General features: G+C 47.4%; 1 protein-coding gene and 1 long non-coding RNA gene across 3 annotated transcripts in view; one reads left to right on the top strand and one right to left on the bottom strand.

The window, feature by feature from the left end:
• Nucleotides 1-361: 361 nt before the first annotated feature.
• LOC120811846 (uncharacterized) overlaps nt 362-16,102 on the top strand; it is a 33,309-nt gene continuing 17,568 nt past the window's right edge. For both annotated transcript variants that reach the window (XM_078096947.1, XM_040167515.2), the window contains exons 1-2: nt 362-590; nt 683-756. In XM_078096947.1, coding sequence (XP_077953073.1) covers nt 538-590; nt 683-756 — 127 coding nt within the window. In that variant the 5' untranslated portion in view covers nt 362-537. The remainder of the gene's footprint in view (nt 591-682; nt 757-16,102) is intronic.
• LOC144390103 (uncharacterized) lies at nt 6,634-8,677 on the bottom strand. The gene is made up of 2 exons (XR_013454172.1): nt 8,534-8,677; nt 6,634-7,028 (listed from the first exon to the last, which is right to left on the bottom strand). It is a non-coding gene; the product is annotated as an uncharacterized LOC144390103 (long non-coding RNA).

Genomic DNA, 16,102 nt, shown 5'->3' with positions numbered 1-16,102 from the left:
GATAAGGTTTCTACTGCGACCTGGAACGCCTCAAGCTGGAGGGAAAATAAACTTTTAATAGTCGGACATTTTAACGGTGTATTTGGGGAGTGAGAAGATGAGCTTTTTGGTTTCAGCTGTTCCAACATTTACTCTGATTTACTTCCTGTCTTCGGGAATTTACAAAAAAAAACCATTTTGAAGTTGAGGGCTGCACATTCGGAGGCATTAAATCCGGGGCAAAGCGAGAGAAACCACACCAGCGAGAAGCGGCGGAGGAGGACTTAGCTGGAGTGTGTTAATTTGTATCTGGAGTTGTGGTGTCTGAGGGGGGGGCTGGATTAGAAAAGTCCACAGAGAGACACGAGGAGTCGTATTTCAGCGCGGCCAGGCCCCCGTGAGTCCGGCTCACTGAAGCTGCCTTTGTTTGACTGGAAACCAGAGAGAGAGAGAAGAGGAGGAGGAGGAGGAGGAGGAGAGTGCAAAGCTTTTACTTTTCAGTAAGAGGGGCAGAGTGAGCTCCATCTCTCTCTCTCTCACACACAAGGGCCACTGCACATGAACAGGACAACTTTATCTGGTATCACAGCGTCACTGAAGATGTCTCCACGGTAAACGAGCCACGCTTTGTTTTCTGCACAGGCGTCATTTCACGTCCACATCCAGGCGGTTTTTCTAACTCTTTCCTTGTGCGTTTGTGCAGCATCCCGCCACGGCTCTTTGGATTATTTCCCCTGGCGCTGTGGTTCTGCTGCTCCTCCGCTCAGCTGTTGGACGGTACGTGCACTCCGTCTTTGCCTCGTGTGTTCTCGTCAAAGTGTTTGCACTCTGGTCCCGGCTGAGCAGGACCGACGTTACTTTGAGAAAGATGTTACAAGAGGAATATTTAAACAACTTTACTGTATTGAATGTTGTGGTAATGCAATGCGGCATCAACAACCATCACAGTTGCGTTGTAGTAATGTAGTAACCCATTGACACATATATTTAACAACCTTTTATTGTGTTATTAAAGCATTATCACAGCAATACCACATGTTACATCCCCCCTTTCACTGCAAATCATTTTGATCTCTTTAAGCCCATATATATAATAATTAAAGTGTGTATGTGTGTGACCATGGAAAGGTCTTTAGTGGTTTTGAGTATGCATTTGAAGGCTGTATCTGCTTTGAGACCCCCCGAGTCCCATGGGATTCTTAGTGTAGGATTGGACGGGCTCCAAAGTTTCTGCACATTTAACTGTTTATTCTGGAATTCAGAAACATGGCGTTCATGGCTTTGGGGAAGCCTTGCTTTGAGATGAACTTGATGATGATCAGAGCCCGTGGTGAGAGAGAGATACCTGCAGGCCTTTGTGCTGCGTAGATGGTTTCAATTATGTCTCCACTGATACGTCTCTCGGGCCCCTGCGGGCTTCGCTTACTGTTTTCACAGCTTACGCCACGACGAACGGATCAATCACAGTCCGTCAACGTGTTCGCAATTAGCGCCAAAAGCGCCGCGCAGCTTCTTTCCCACTGCGATTGGAAACATGCGAGAAGCTGCGAGCGTGCACGCTGACAGAAGGGGCGTGCACGCTGACAGACGGGCCCCGCGTTTGGTAGCTGAGGCGGCGGCGGCGGCGATGAAGCGGTGCGTTGGGCAGCGAATGCCAAAGATGGAGGTCGTGTCTGAGAGCTTTATTACTCTTCATGTCACCGCTGCTGCCGTCAGCGTGCTGGAATGTGTGTGTGTGTGTGTGGACATCTTCCACTATGAGAACCACCGGGACGCCCCCCCGTCACAAAAGCAGCATTGTCGGGGCCCAGTCGAATAATTGCGGGGTCCCTTTAGCTGACACACAGGTTCATTTTTCAAAGTCTGACAATGAAGGAGCACTTTGGCTGCCAGTGGCTCAAAAAGTGCCACCACTTTGCAATAAAACCCCGTCCGCAGTTATGAGACACGGCGAAATGTGACTCTGTGAGGTTTGACTCAAAAGAAGCTTTAGATGTTTGCTGCACGGCTGAACTTGACTGTGTGTGTGTGTGTGTGTGTGTGTGTGTGTGTGTGTGTGTGTGGGAGGAGGTGGTCGGAGTTCAGTTGATGTCAGACTGAAGAAAGGCCTTTAAAGTGGGATTCCATGGTCCACTTTCCTCCACTTCAGATCCTGCAGAGCCAGAGGATCCACTGTCAGGCTGTTTGTCCTGTTGCCATGTTCATAATCCTCTGCCATGAATCCCTTTTTGAGTGGGGAAAAAAATAATTTGTGTGTGTGTGTGTGTGTGTGTGTGTGTGTGTGTGCGCGTGCACGCATGCCGGCTCGCTTGCCAGACAGAGAGAGAGCACCGGGGACAAATATTTCCAGCTGTAAATATTCTTGAAAACAGAGCTGTCTCCGTGGCAACATTGACATTTCTGTGCAGGATTGTTGGAATATAACAGACGTAATCAGTTTCCTTAGTGTGGAACACCACACGCTTCTTCTTCTTTAAGCACTGGTCCTTCTAATGCTTTCATGTGGAGCGAAACTGAGGTTTCATTTTACAACTAAGAGCACAAATCTGCATTATTTGCTTGTGCGAAACAAGTGAAACAAGTTGTGTTGTTAAGCTTTTCTGCTAATTGGATAACGCGTGCTGGATTAGCACATGACAGATCGCCCAGCACCATCTTTTACTGAGGGACAAACATATTGAAAGTTAAATAATTGAGTGCGCGGATGAATGAATGAGTGCAGGAGGGATAAAGCCATATGCAGAAATGTATGAGCGAGTGAACGAACACATGCATCAGCTCTGGACGCGCCCTCGCCAGTCGGCAGCAGATGCCCCGGTTGATTAAACCCATTATTATTGACCCCTGCTGTCTCAGCTGTTGCTCTGTGGGGAAACGAGTCATTAGGGTCATCGCTGGCAACAAAGGAGAAAACAATGAGTTTAAAGGATGAACGAGCATATGCGAGGATTGATGGTGACAGAGTTAATGATTAGTTGAGATGACAACATCCTAACAAAACAAGTAATGAGATGATGATGAAGGCGAGACGGGGAAAGTTTCTCGTTGCTGTTTCTCGTGCTTTTCGTTCCACGGAAGAATCGTAAGAGCTCATAACTGCCTCTAATCTTTACTAATGAGCAACACGCTGACACGACACATTGAGCCTGCAGCGCTGCTCGTCGTGCACATGCAAGAGGACACACACATGCTGCACACACGCTCATCACTCACAAATGATTATGCATTTAATTTACGCAGTTGGGCTATTAGGCATAATGAACGTGATGATGTTGAATATGACTCGGAAGGACGTTGTTGCGGTGATTACGTCGAAGGCGATTATGATGATGATGATGATGATGATGATGGCGAGGATAATAGTGACAGCGAGAAGGAAAAAGATGATGCGAGTCCTCAGAGATGCGTGTGAAGTGTGTTGCTGTGGCCGGGTGGAAACGGTTATACACATGTTTGTTCATGGGCAGTTATTTGAATTTTCCTCTACATTAACTTTGTATTTGTTTGTTCTTCGGGGCAGTGACACCCCCCCCCCCCCCCCCCCCACCTGTTTTCCATGTGTCCGAAACTGAGTGGAGAGGTGCTGCAGGTTGTGTATCTGCGTCATTCTGCTTTTTCTTTGACTGTGTGAACTGGCTTCACTTTGTGTTTAATCCTTTTAATAATAAGATGGGATGAACTCATGAAGAAAGGGCCAAAAAGAACCAGCAGACTCTGTCGGAGCTTCAAAAGGATCACCGACATATTAAACTGTAGGTGATTTTTGCTGACTAGACACTTTGAGGATGGGCAGTCCGCAGGCCTGTGTGTCATTTGTGTCTGCAAATGATTTGAAATAAACCCCCGGATCACAAACATGTGCGTTATCCTGCAGGGTAAACAGGAACAGCTAAATGTGTCCCGGACAAAACTCTTTTGACTCGAGAAAGACGAGTTTGTTAAAGCGTCAAACCCGAGGACAAACACAGGATGTCTTGAGTTCAGGATGGGCTCTGCGTGGGACGCTCGGTGTGTGTGACCTCCGCCCTTTGTACTCTTTTAGTTTATTGCTGCCTCTTCTATTTTAGAAAAGATCAGGAAAAGATCAAAAAGTGGGTTTAGCGGGACATTTTCATGGCGCGTTGTTAACTCTAGACCGGTTCTTCCTAATCTGAACATCGGCCGTCAGAGCTCTTGCAATAAATGTCCTGGTTTTATGTGGTCGACCTTTATTTTGAAGTTGGACGGAGCAGCATCCTCACTCCTTTCTACGGCTGCTTTTGTTTAAGCCGCCTGACGGTTTTAATCCAAAATGTGATGATCTATCATTATTACATGTGACTTCATGGTGTTGTACACCCCTCCTATTTTATGGCTCCATTATGCAGTCAAGACATATAAAACAGATTATGAAACAATGCGCTGTTACCTCCCTGTTCCCTCGGGGAAAACATCCAAACGCAGCATGTTTAAACTGTTGGGATCGGCCCTCCCTTTGAAGGACTCATGGCGGCTTTCTTCTTGTGAATGAATGTCATTCCTTCCTTTTTTTGAGGGGGGGGATTTAACAACGTTGAGCGCCCACTCAAAGGTCATAGGTCAGGTCGGGTGCATGTAGGAGCGGGCCACGGGGAAGTTAATATAACGCACAAGTCCTCCTGCATATTTGTGGGAAGTCGCCCACGCGTGTTGCCGTCGGACAGGATTAGAGGTGCATCAAAACTGCAGTTTTGGCTCTGAATGAGCGTGTTTATTTGTTTGTTCCCCCCCCGGGAGTCTGGGAAGAGTCTCTCCAGGCCGGAAGGACGGTTGAAACAAGCAGGTGTCTGTTGGGCTGAGAGAGGAGGGGAGATTGGGGGGAGGAAGGGGTAAGGGGGGGGGCATGTCCCGTCAGACTGAAGGATCCAGATCCACTCTCCCTTTGATCCTCGCTGATGACGAAAGGAAAGGTTGCCCGGGGCGACCGGCCGGTGGCGTTGCTCTGCACGTTGTCCCGACATGCGATGACGGTTTTCACTTGTTGACTTCAGTCAGAAGGTGTTCTGGTCTGAAGACCACCTCAGAGTGAAGCGCCCCCGTGATCCCCTTTTCCTTTAGCAGCCTGAAGCGTATTCAAGGGAGAGGTCAATATTGCGATGGTGTGGTTGTTTGTGTGTGTGTGTGTGTGTGTGTGCGTGCTCAGCTGGTCCACAGCTGTGTTGTTTTTGAGCCAACTTCACAAAACACCCCACAGCAGATCTAATTAACGATTTGGGCTAAAACGGCCTTGTTGTGTAACCACCACTGGGGAGTAAACATCAACAAACACGTGCCCCTCTCTCCTTCCTCCCTATTAAAGGACCGTCTTCCTTCAAGCGGCTCCCATCAACAACTACTTTTTCCTCCTATTTTGTGATTAATGAATAATCTGCGTCCTGAGAACTGAAACTTAAGCGTAGCATGTTCCTTCTTCTCTAACGGCGTTAGAGCTGACAAAGGTAGAGATGGTACGATAGGAGATAAGACGGCTTCCTGCAATCACGGCATTCCTGCTGAGATACAACAGACCTTTTGTGAGTTGGATCCAAACATTTGCTCCGGCTTGTGAGGTCACTGAACTGTTAAACATCTAGAAACTCTCCGAGTTGGATTAGTTTCATATGGAGTGATGACGTGTCCTCAGCTGTCTCTGTAATTATTCTTATTGATGGTGTGCATTAAAAAAATAAAAGTTTCCCAAATAGACAAATGGCTCCGATGTTTATGAGCGAAGCGTTTTGGGTGTTTCTCGTTTCTGCCCTTTTCCAAGAGTGGCCACAGATTTATATCATTTCCCTATTTGGGTTAAAAAAAAGACAAATGCTTTTGCTGTTTCAGCAGCTTCATTCATGGTAACGAGAGCTGAGTCCATCAAACAATGTGTTTTAGCAACTAGAATAAGATTGTTCTGTGTATTTACCGTAAGTGGACCTGCTAAGAAGCGCTTTGCCTTCTCAGAAACTCGCGGGCAGAATAAGTGAATGAAAGCTGGCGTTGTGCGGAGAGCTGCAGGCCGCCGATGTGATGGAGGAGCGCGGGCGTTACTACCATGTATCTGGCCAGCGCAACATGAAATTATCTGCTCTGAACTGCTGGTCAATCTGGTTTGTGGTTCGTCTGGCGCACACAGAGGTTCCTTTGGAAGAAAGACACAGTTTGACACTAATCAATTATGTTACGTTGTGTCATTTTATTTAGAACAGCTGTACCGTTTCCGTACATATTGCTTCTCTGATTGTTATGATTGGATGGTTTTCTGCCCTGATTTCTTCTCATATTGCATGAAAAACCTCTTTCTTTGACTCATGTTTATCATCTGTTAAACTTGAATGAACACAATACAGTATGAGTCCATTCTTTGTAGATGCAGCTTGCAGCTCTGTGGGAAGTTGCGTCTCCTCTTATCAGCAAGCTCTAAGAACTTAGACAAACTGGCAACGTGGCCAGAGGGAAACGAGTTTAATGTGATGTTTTCCTGCAGAATCCCTGGATTTCATTTCTCCCCCACTGGCCACCGACATGAAACACGATCTCCACTCAGCAAATAACAATGACGTTTGGTTTGAATCCTTATTAAGCATAACCCGGCGCACCCTGAGAACTCCAGTTTAGACATTTGTATCTTCTGATTCCAATTTGTTTCCTTTTTTTTTCTTGTTTCTTGTTTGGTAGCTGAACACAGAACTTGTGGCAAAATTAAAGTCTTGTTTTTGTGAGCCGCAGCCACCGAGAGGAAGTCTTCTGCTGCTGAATGTGGGAAACCAGAAAGTCCCTTTTTCCCCCACATGGGTTTTGTGGTCCGGTGTTTCAGCGTGACAAACATAGGATTTATGGGTTTGATTCTCACAGCTGATCCCGGGGCCCAATGTCAAGTCTGCCCACATTGTGATGTGAGTGATGTTTCCACCCGATGATGCAACGTGCACGTACTGGTCCGGAGCAGGAACAGGAACCGGGGGACGGGCAGCGCGACTATTATTACAGCCGTGGCTTGCGTTGGAACCCTGGAGCTGACGTGGTGGCGTTTGGGGGTTAGACCGACGTCCTCCCTGCTGTGTGAAGGCAAAGGATTGTGGTTACTTCCATGTTCATTGGCCTGCAGCAGTCAATGATAACTTGAAAAATGAAAGAAAAAGGAATTATATGTGTTAAACACCCAAAATGTTGTGTTCCAGATGACCTTCTCTGGCGGAACATATTGCAGAAAGCGAAGCTCGGGATGAGGGCCTCCGGAAACGTGTTGATAAAGTTTCACTTCCCATATGAAAACATCCACTAAATTCAGCCAAATCCTGTCCAACTGAAATGTCCGTCACTTCCGTTGTCGTCTCATCGGATCCGGTCAGAACGTGGGATGAGTTTGACCGATCACTAAACATGTTGACATTTCTGTGCCAAATCATCCCAAGAAAAGATCTATATGATCGGATGAGAGCAGCGTCCTGATTGGTTCTTTGATTGGTTCTTTCTTTGATTCCTCTGCGTTTGTTAGTCATTTAGAGGGGCAGAGGGGCTGGTTTTGGTCTGAGCATTTGTATTCATGCACATCTGGCGAGCTGTTGTGAGGAGCTTGGATACCTGCGATTATTCACAGTGAAGGCTTACGAATCCTCGTCCTCTCATGGTTCTGATCATAAATCGTGTCAGACAGCTTGAAGCCCCCCAAGTGGACCCCCCCGGAGGATGACACCAGAGGATGAGACCACGGTCGTCCCCCCCCCCCCCCCCCCCACCCCCCCGCAGGAGGAAACGAGCTCCAGGTCAGATGTCCGGGATCAAAGAGTCTGTCCCCGGGGCCATCGGGTACTTGATGAGGACTTTTATGGCCGCTAACAACTATGTGCCATCTCCTCTGTTGGGACAAGGACAGAGGCCAGCAGCTAAATGCGGAAAGCTTTACACCCGTGCAAGAACTCGCATTGCAAAGCGCGTGTTCCAGATGTGCATCTCTGCGGGTCGACTTAACACGATTAAGTTACCTGAGCAATGACACCGTAAATCAAAGTGTTGGATTTGTTGAGCTCCGAGACTAATCGTTATTAGAGAGAGAAGAACGAGCTCCTCTGTGTGCGTTTGTCGTCTCCAGAGGTGAAGATTAACGGCCTCACTTCCAGTTTCATGGCTGATTTACGTCTGCGGGTTTCAGGGGTGTGAAAAGATCCCACTGAGAAGAATCCTCGAGTTTGGTTGAACCCAAAACATCACTTTAGACACAGATATAGAACTATATGAGAAGAACTTCTGGAGAATAAACACGAGGGCTATTATTTTATTGATGGATTATTGTATTTGCAAAAATAGTTTGCAGAAAAGAAGTTATTAAGAATTTCTACGGATGGTTTAATGAAGTCCTACATAATTAATATTAAAAAAAAGGAGAATAAAAAGGTGCAGCAGAAACCTTCTGAGAGGAGACTCCTACAGCCTCGCTGGCCTCTTTCCACGTCGCCGACTCACTTGCCAAGTGTTCCAGAATAACAGAATAATAGGGTTTACTCCATTTGTTTCACATTTGCTGTGCAATGAAGAACAGTTGAAGCGAGGACCTCATACTCACAGTTTCTTGAACCAGTTTGGCCAAAATCCATCGAATTACTTCAGCATCTTTGCCCGAGCCCCGACACCATGCGATGTTTTCATCAAGCCTCAGAGGAGACATGAGGGTGGAGGTGGTTCTCTGTGGAGTGACATGAAATCATGTTTTTAGGCCACCAGCCTCGGCGCAAAAGCAGCAGATGGAGACGATCCGTCCTGAGGAGACGTCCCCCGTTCCCACCGCGGGGGGGTTTCTTGGAGGTTGTTGGGTTTTTATTCTGTTTTTCATCGCATTAGTTTGGAAACCCAACGTCTTCTGACCCTTCGATACCTGGTTCAAACTTTACAAGGTGGATTCCAGCTGGCTGATCAAAGCGTTTCCTATTCTTATTTATTGCAGGTTTAACAAGTGTTTAACACTCTTCTAAACCCTGCAGATGAAACCAAGCCACTTCATGTCCATGATAAATCCAGACACTGTAAACAGCGTGTTATTCTAAAAAGCCTCACCGCCCTCAAGCAGTGGGGATATAAGAGGAATTCCCTGATGAAAAATGAGCCGATGAGCTTCACCTGGTTTTGGCTCAAGAAATGATGCTGAGTGTTCTCAATTGCTGTAGGACACAGGGGTCAAGGGTCGGGGTCATTTTCCTTCTGGGCTGAAGCTAGACTGCTTTTTCTTCACGAGGGTCGGGACAGACCGACTTCAACCTAATTTACATCAGCGAACCAAACGGTTTCCCCAAATGATTCATCCACATCTTTGCAAATCACAAGACATCTTCTGTCTGTGTGAGTTAACGACAGGATCTTTTTACAGGCCCCACTTATGTGAAAAGAAGCAGCAGGTTGTCGTCATGTGGGTCCGCCCCCGGCCCCCCCGTCACCACTTTCTAAACAAGCGACGGCGAGCCGGCGCCGTGGAAGCGGGCCTCAGCCGGGCCGGCGAGAAAGGGACCGCGCTGCAGGCGGCTTGGCCGAGGTCCCGCTCCTCCAAACTGCACGGCGAACTCCTCGCGGCGCAGAGCCAAAGCAGATGGTATCACTCAGACCCCCCCGCCCCCTCCCCCCGACCCCTCCTCCCTCCGCAGGAACAGTTTGGCTAAGCTACACAAGTAGCTCCTATGTGATGAACACAAACGTGCCAAAACTTCGCCTGACCGCACAGCCGTGGCATTTGTGAGAGAGAGAGAGAGGGGGGGGGGGGGTCGCTTCATGGCTGCCGTGTCATCGGCGATGCGGATGGAGATGAAAAGGTCACGTGTTGGTTTTAAACACGTCGAGCCTTCAGTTGCGCCTCGGAAGGTTTCACTGCGGTTTTACTTTTTCTCCGTCTCGTTTTCTTTCACTCCACTGGCGGGAGTCCGGACGAAGCATTGCAATGTCAAAAGGTCACCGTTGTTTGGATGATTTAGTAGGAAGGAACCTTTAACGCGTCCTCTCTTTTCCCTTTTTTGATAAATGGCTGATAGATTCCTTCTTTGGGGGGGGGGTTCTTCGCCCATCGTTCCTCTAACCCTTTGGTCAGAGTCTCTACAGGTGGTTGAACGCGGCTCGGGGGGGTGAAGCCGTGTCCCCGTGACATCTGACCCCCGGGGACTTCCACTTATACCAACAGCCTGCAGTTGCTTTAATGTGCTTGGAGGCAGCGATAAGCTGCTATTATGAACCTCATTATACGTCAATTTAGAAATGAAGCGATCCAACTGGTGATGAGAGACTCGCTCTGGCAACATTTGGAGGTTTGGCCTCAACTTCAATGTATTTTGTGTTTTATTTCCATGACCGTATCTGGAAGTAGAGTACAGAGATGTTTCATAAGGACAGTGTTTGGTTTTATTCACGACAGTCAGATTTAGATAGTTGGGAAGAACCAGTGTCCATTGTGTATTTTAGTGTTTTTGATTATGCAAATCTAAAATTTTCCATGATTTTTTCCTAGTTAGGGATCCTCGTAGCTGTTAGCTTGTCTAATGTTGTGGAGATTACACATTGTTGGTAAAGAAGGCACAGAATGAGTCTGGTTACTTATGGGTACTTTTCATTTCTCTTGGTTTATTTGTATTTTGAAGGCAGAATAAGTATAAGTACATACACAGTACAATGAATGTCCCTCAAAACCTGTATGTGATTTCAATATTGTGCTGAAAAGTGACCTGTGGGACTGTGTGAAACCCCCCCCCCCCCCCCCCAAAAAAATTTGCGTTTACAAAGGCGATCCTGTTCTCCTGCCGACTTGGTCCTTTTATATTAAGGCGGAGGACGAGGATTGTGTGTGCGGGCTGCACGGGGCAGACAGGAGCGATACTTGGCTCCGCTCTTCTAACCAGCTAAACTATTTGGCCTTTTTGGCTCCCCGCAGCCTCGGACCTGCCAGCTTGTACATGCGCGCAGAAAAAAAGGCCCTTATCGTTGACCCCGCTGGTTCGTCCGGACGCACTCCACAGCTTTGAACCGCTCGGTCAGACTCGCACCAAAACAACTTTACATCTGCAGATGGAATTCCTTTCACACGCCGCCAAGTTAATGCTCAATGTCGCCCTGTGTTGTTGCCCAGCTTGAGTTTTTTTTTAGTAGAAAGCAGGTAAGTTGAGTGTAACATGACATGGACGGAGAGTGGAAGGTGCATGAAAATGAACATGAAAGGCCGCCTCTGCAAGGAATACATTCTAAACAGTCGGACCATTCATGTAGAAAAAAAACCCTCCAAACTAAAGCACCGTGGCACCAAAAGCTTATTCTGTCCTGACCTGCAACGACCCCCGATCTTCCAGGATGGCACTCTTACACTGCTGTCATTATGAAGCCATGATATGCTCCTCTTCCGTGGTCTGTTGGAGTCGCACTTAGACCCTTTAACCCCCCCCGGCCCCTCCCAGTGAAACCTACAGCAGCGCTCCCATTAAACCTCAGTGGAGCGTCAGCCAGGCTTTCCTGGCAGACTTCTTCTGTTTTTACAAGACCCACTCAGGACTGAGATATTTGCAAAGTCAATTTACGGCTATTTCGGGGACACTTGATAACAAACAACTTTCGATTCCCAAACTGGACTTAAAATCGTTTATTTCTTCATTCGACCTGCTACACTTTAACCGAGCTTCTCATCGAATCCAAACCGTAAGAAACCGCAACCACCAAAGGTCAGTGACGTCCAGTATCGTCTTTCCTCTGTCGGGGGGACAGAAGTCTGTCAGACCACCGGCAGAGAGGAATCTGCCCCCCGAGACGGACGCCGGATGGAACACAAGAATGCGCTCCGCCCCTTTTACCTCGGTGCACTTTACCTGTCGCACACCAGGCTCCCGTTGTGTGTGTGCAACGTGTGCAGCGCAGCGTGACAGAGCCATAGAAAGGTGCATCAAGAAGCCTTTATATGCAGTGTTGTCATGGTTACTGATGCAATTTGTATGGCCTCATTTGGACATATGAATAAAAATATAGGCTTTGGCCACTTGCATGAAACTTCCTAAGCCCCGCCCCTTTTCAATCTGAGCAATGCTGTTAACGTATTAACTTCACAGCAAAAGTCTCGATCTTCTCAAGCACAATACTTTGCAAATAGCCACATCTTAAGCTAATGTTAGCAAAACACTAACTAAATGACTGTGTTCAGTCAATCAAGTCAACCAGGTGATGCTGATGTTGTTGTCCCTGTAAGATCTGGAGCTACTCAATCTTCTCTGCTTTTTGGCCCCATCTTCCTCCCCCACCTGAATAATGCATTCAGATCCCAAAAAGAACTTTGACACTTCTCAACGGCGGCTAAACTTCTGTCCTTTTTAAAGTCCCATCCGAATCGGCGACAAGGCCCTCAAGCTGTGCGGCGACGCATCCCATCAGTGACACCGGGAGTTCCACCGCTGCAGGCGGCCTCGTCCGGCTGCGTCCGCCCATTTCTTGGAGCGGGACTCTGCAGATCGGGGAAGCGTCTGACCAATTTGCAAGAGACAGTCCCGCAAAGGAGTGTTTTACAGGGGGGGGCGCTTGATTCGCGCAGAGGCTCCTGGAGCGCCGCATCCTCACCGGACAAAGACGGGCAGTGCGATAAAACCCTTTGAACGTTTTAACGATACCAAACACAGTATTTGTTATCAAAGCCGCTCTCCCTCCAGCTTATCAGGCTTATCATCCTTTATTTACACTGGTTTGGTCACTGTGGAATTTCCCCCAAAGTACTAAACGGTGAGGAATATGTTTCTCTTTACCCAACAAGGTAATTGCATTTTCTTTCCCCCACCATGGGAACCAACAGCTCTTGTCTGAACAAGACCCCCAGCACAATGCTGACGTAGTCGTCCCTTGGGATCAGGGTCGCTGGAGTTGACTTGGGACATGGGCGTAGTTTAGGTTCCTCGAGCAACACCACTGAACTTGAGAGCACGACGAGTTTTTGATGGAATTTAGATGAAATTGGTGGTGATGTTGCTGGTCAAGACAACTGATTTCACTCAGCATTGTTCTTTTCTTCTGCAGACAGCAACGTGAACATTTTCTGTGTTTTCAACCGCAGCATCGCGACTTCTTTGGTTTCCCCTGAAAAAGTCTCTCGTCATCAGTCCGGCGGAGACCGATTTGGCTCCTATAATTGGCCTGTTTGTTTGTGTAACTGTTATCGCCCCGATAAGCGGGGCCACATCGAGTCTGCTGATATCTCAGAAGAGAAGCGAGAGATTTATTCAAATAGGAATTAAAATACCTGTGGCTGTGTTCCAGCACTGAGGTTGGCGAGGTATGAAGGGCTTTACTCAGATTCTCGTAAACCATCTGTTTCATCCCATAAGCAGTTGAAATTGAAGTTGCTGTAAAAGCTGTTTCCATTTTATGGGATTATCAGCTGCGCCGGGTTGATGACCTGTTACAAGGCCATTAGAGCGTGAACTCATGTTGGCTCCACTGTGGAAAATGGCCTTCTGCTTTATGGAGACTGTGCATTCAACCCTGTGACAAACACAAACATGGACAACATTCTACTTTTGTGATCAATTTCAGTATATTTGGAACTACTTTGCATGCAGGTTTGAGATGTTCATGTGAGTTTTTCTGTTAACCAAACGGAGAACAAGCCTCTTATTCAGACCTCTGCTGTACATTAAAGCTGGTAAACTCCACATGACAGATCCAGATATTTGCATTTTTGAGGATGAAGGACTCCTTTGTAGCTGCACTTCCTACAGACTAAATTAAAGCATCTGTGATTTACCGTTCAATGTTGCAGCCCGAGCTTGTGATTTCACCAGAATTACAAAATTGAACGTGTGAGTTATATTTCGCCATATGAAAAGATTTGGTTTTAAGTACGATTGATTTCGCCATTCAACTCACCCCGTTGCTGCAGTAACGTGGTCACAACAATGTGCAAACTGTCCCGTTGGAACCAGTAAATGTGTGAAATCAACCACAAACTTGGATCAAGTCTCTGAAAAGCTGCATCATTTTGAACAAATCTGGTTCCTTTCTGATTGCGAGAGATTCTTTGCATCGGTGGGTAAAAAAAGTTATTTTTGTGACCCATTTTCTTAAAAATTCATGAGACAAAAAAAGCCAATTTGTTCGTTCATTTACATCTCTAATCATTTTAACTGCCATGGTTAAAGAGCTTAAGCGGGCGTTTTGAACATCATTTTATACAAACACTATTTATCTATTCGGTTAAACAACAGAATGCAAGCTAGTCTTCTCTTTGGACTTAATGTAGGTGGGGCGACAAATGTCAAATCACCACAAACACGTAAGCTCCCTCATGTGGCTCAAAGGTGCACTGCAGTTAAATATGAGTGAGTAGAGAAAGGTCCTGCTACTCGCCTGTAGATCGTTAGGAAGAACTTTGTACCAAGTGAGGAAAAAAAGTGCTGTTGTTTTTGGCGTTAATTGATTGATCGGCGTCTTTGATCGCGGGGGGGAAGAGGAAGCACTTGCGTCTGCTCTGCTGCTGCTAACGACGCCCTCACTTGGCACTTTAGCTCAACACCAACAGAGCAGCTTTGTGCTAAATGGGAGGCCTGGAACCTCACCTGGTCTCACACACACACACACACACACACACACACACATTCTCTGGTTTAATCCCCGGGCTGTGTGGTCTCTGCGATACACCCAGAACTTCCTGCTTTTCAATGCAACACATGCGTCAATGCGTCACCTCGGCGCTGTCAGTGGAACACCGTGAGCCTCTGCAGGAAAAGGATGGGAGGCATCTTGTTTCGTCCCTGGACTCGGATGTACCCAAACTCACAGTCCTGAGGGGAACATGTGGCGTTCCACAATCCGCCTCTTTGTAAGTAAACAAGTGTTGATCGACTGAAATCCGTAACATGTTACAATGTCACAAGGAGGCTTTCATGTTCAAACATTCAAAGTATGCTCACCATACAGCCACAAAACTATGATTTCAATTAAATCCAAAGCAGCCATTAGATTAAATCACATTTTTGTCTAAAGCAAGTCCTTGTTGTCTGGTCATCCAATTGTTAGCAGATGCTTTCCTCCTGTTGCATTCAGGGGCGCTCGGACATTTAATATGCATGCCTAGCGAAGATTAGACTCCCTTTGCTCGGTCTCTCATTAGATGTGACAGCTCATTACAAACTGCTGTGGACTGACAGCCACTTAGAGATGTCCATCATCTCCACTTTATTAGGACCTTCTTTCTGATTTAAGCGTTAAACCTACAAAACCCAAGCTCAACATCGTGAACCATATTAAAAGAATGCCGCTGTTTCCATCAGTAAGACTGGACCCGGGAGGTGGTGTGTGTGTGTACACATGTTGTGTTTACCAGAAGGATCTGTCTCTTCTTCTTCTCTCCTCTACCTCCTCAGGTAAACAGATGATACCAGTTTCACCTTGTCTGGCCTGATATTAAACACAGCACTTTTGTCGTGTGCTCTCATTTTTTTTTACCAGGAAGCTCTTACCTTTTTTTTTCTTGCTGTTGTGAAATAGCGATGCTTGTGTCTCTGTGTTTCAAGTGGCGGTGGGGTGAGAGGAGGGTACTGAACTCTCTGCTGTCCACGCCGGTCATAACAATGTGTCCCACAGGGAGTCTCTGGGTCAGAGAGAGAGAGTCGCTGACACATTGTGTGTGTGTGTGTGAGAGAGAGAGTGCGGCCTGTACTGTGATTAAGTATGATGTCACTGAGTGTCTGCATCAATACCACAAAGCTAAACTCCCCTCGGTGTGTTTTACTGACAAATCCTTCCCAAGAAAAGGGAGTTCACCCAGCCGGAGCCCGGGCGATTGCTCGGGGCCTCGGGGCCTGAGACCCATGGCGGCGCCGTGCGCTGCGTCCGTGCACCTTGGAGCTGTTACTGCGAGCGCCGCAGCTGTAGGACACGCGTGGGGATCTCCGGAGCCTTGCTCGGGTTCCCCCTGCCCCGTTCCAGCGCAGGTGCTGCTCCGTCTCGGCCGAGGCCGATCGCTCTGGGAGGTCACGCCCCGACCCAAATTACTCCCAAGTAATTCCGGTCAGGACGTTTTGCGTTTACTCGACATCTCAAGACTGTTTGATGAGAACATTGAGAAATCATCCGTTTCTTCACATCTCCTCAACGTGATCGGCTGCTTACAAATATGTCGGCGAGACAACGTCTG

Source organism: Gasterosteus aculeatus, chromosome 21, assembly GCF_964276395.1.
Source record: "Gasterosteus aculeatus chromosome 21, fGasAcu3.hap1.1, whole genome shotgun sequence".
NCBI lineage: Eukaryota > Metazoa > Chordata > Actinopteri > Perciformes > Gasterosteidae > Gasterosteus > Gasterosteus aculeatus.
This window is presented reverse-complemented; position numbering and strand designations above follow the sequence as displayed.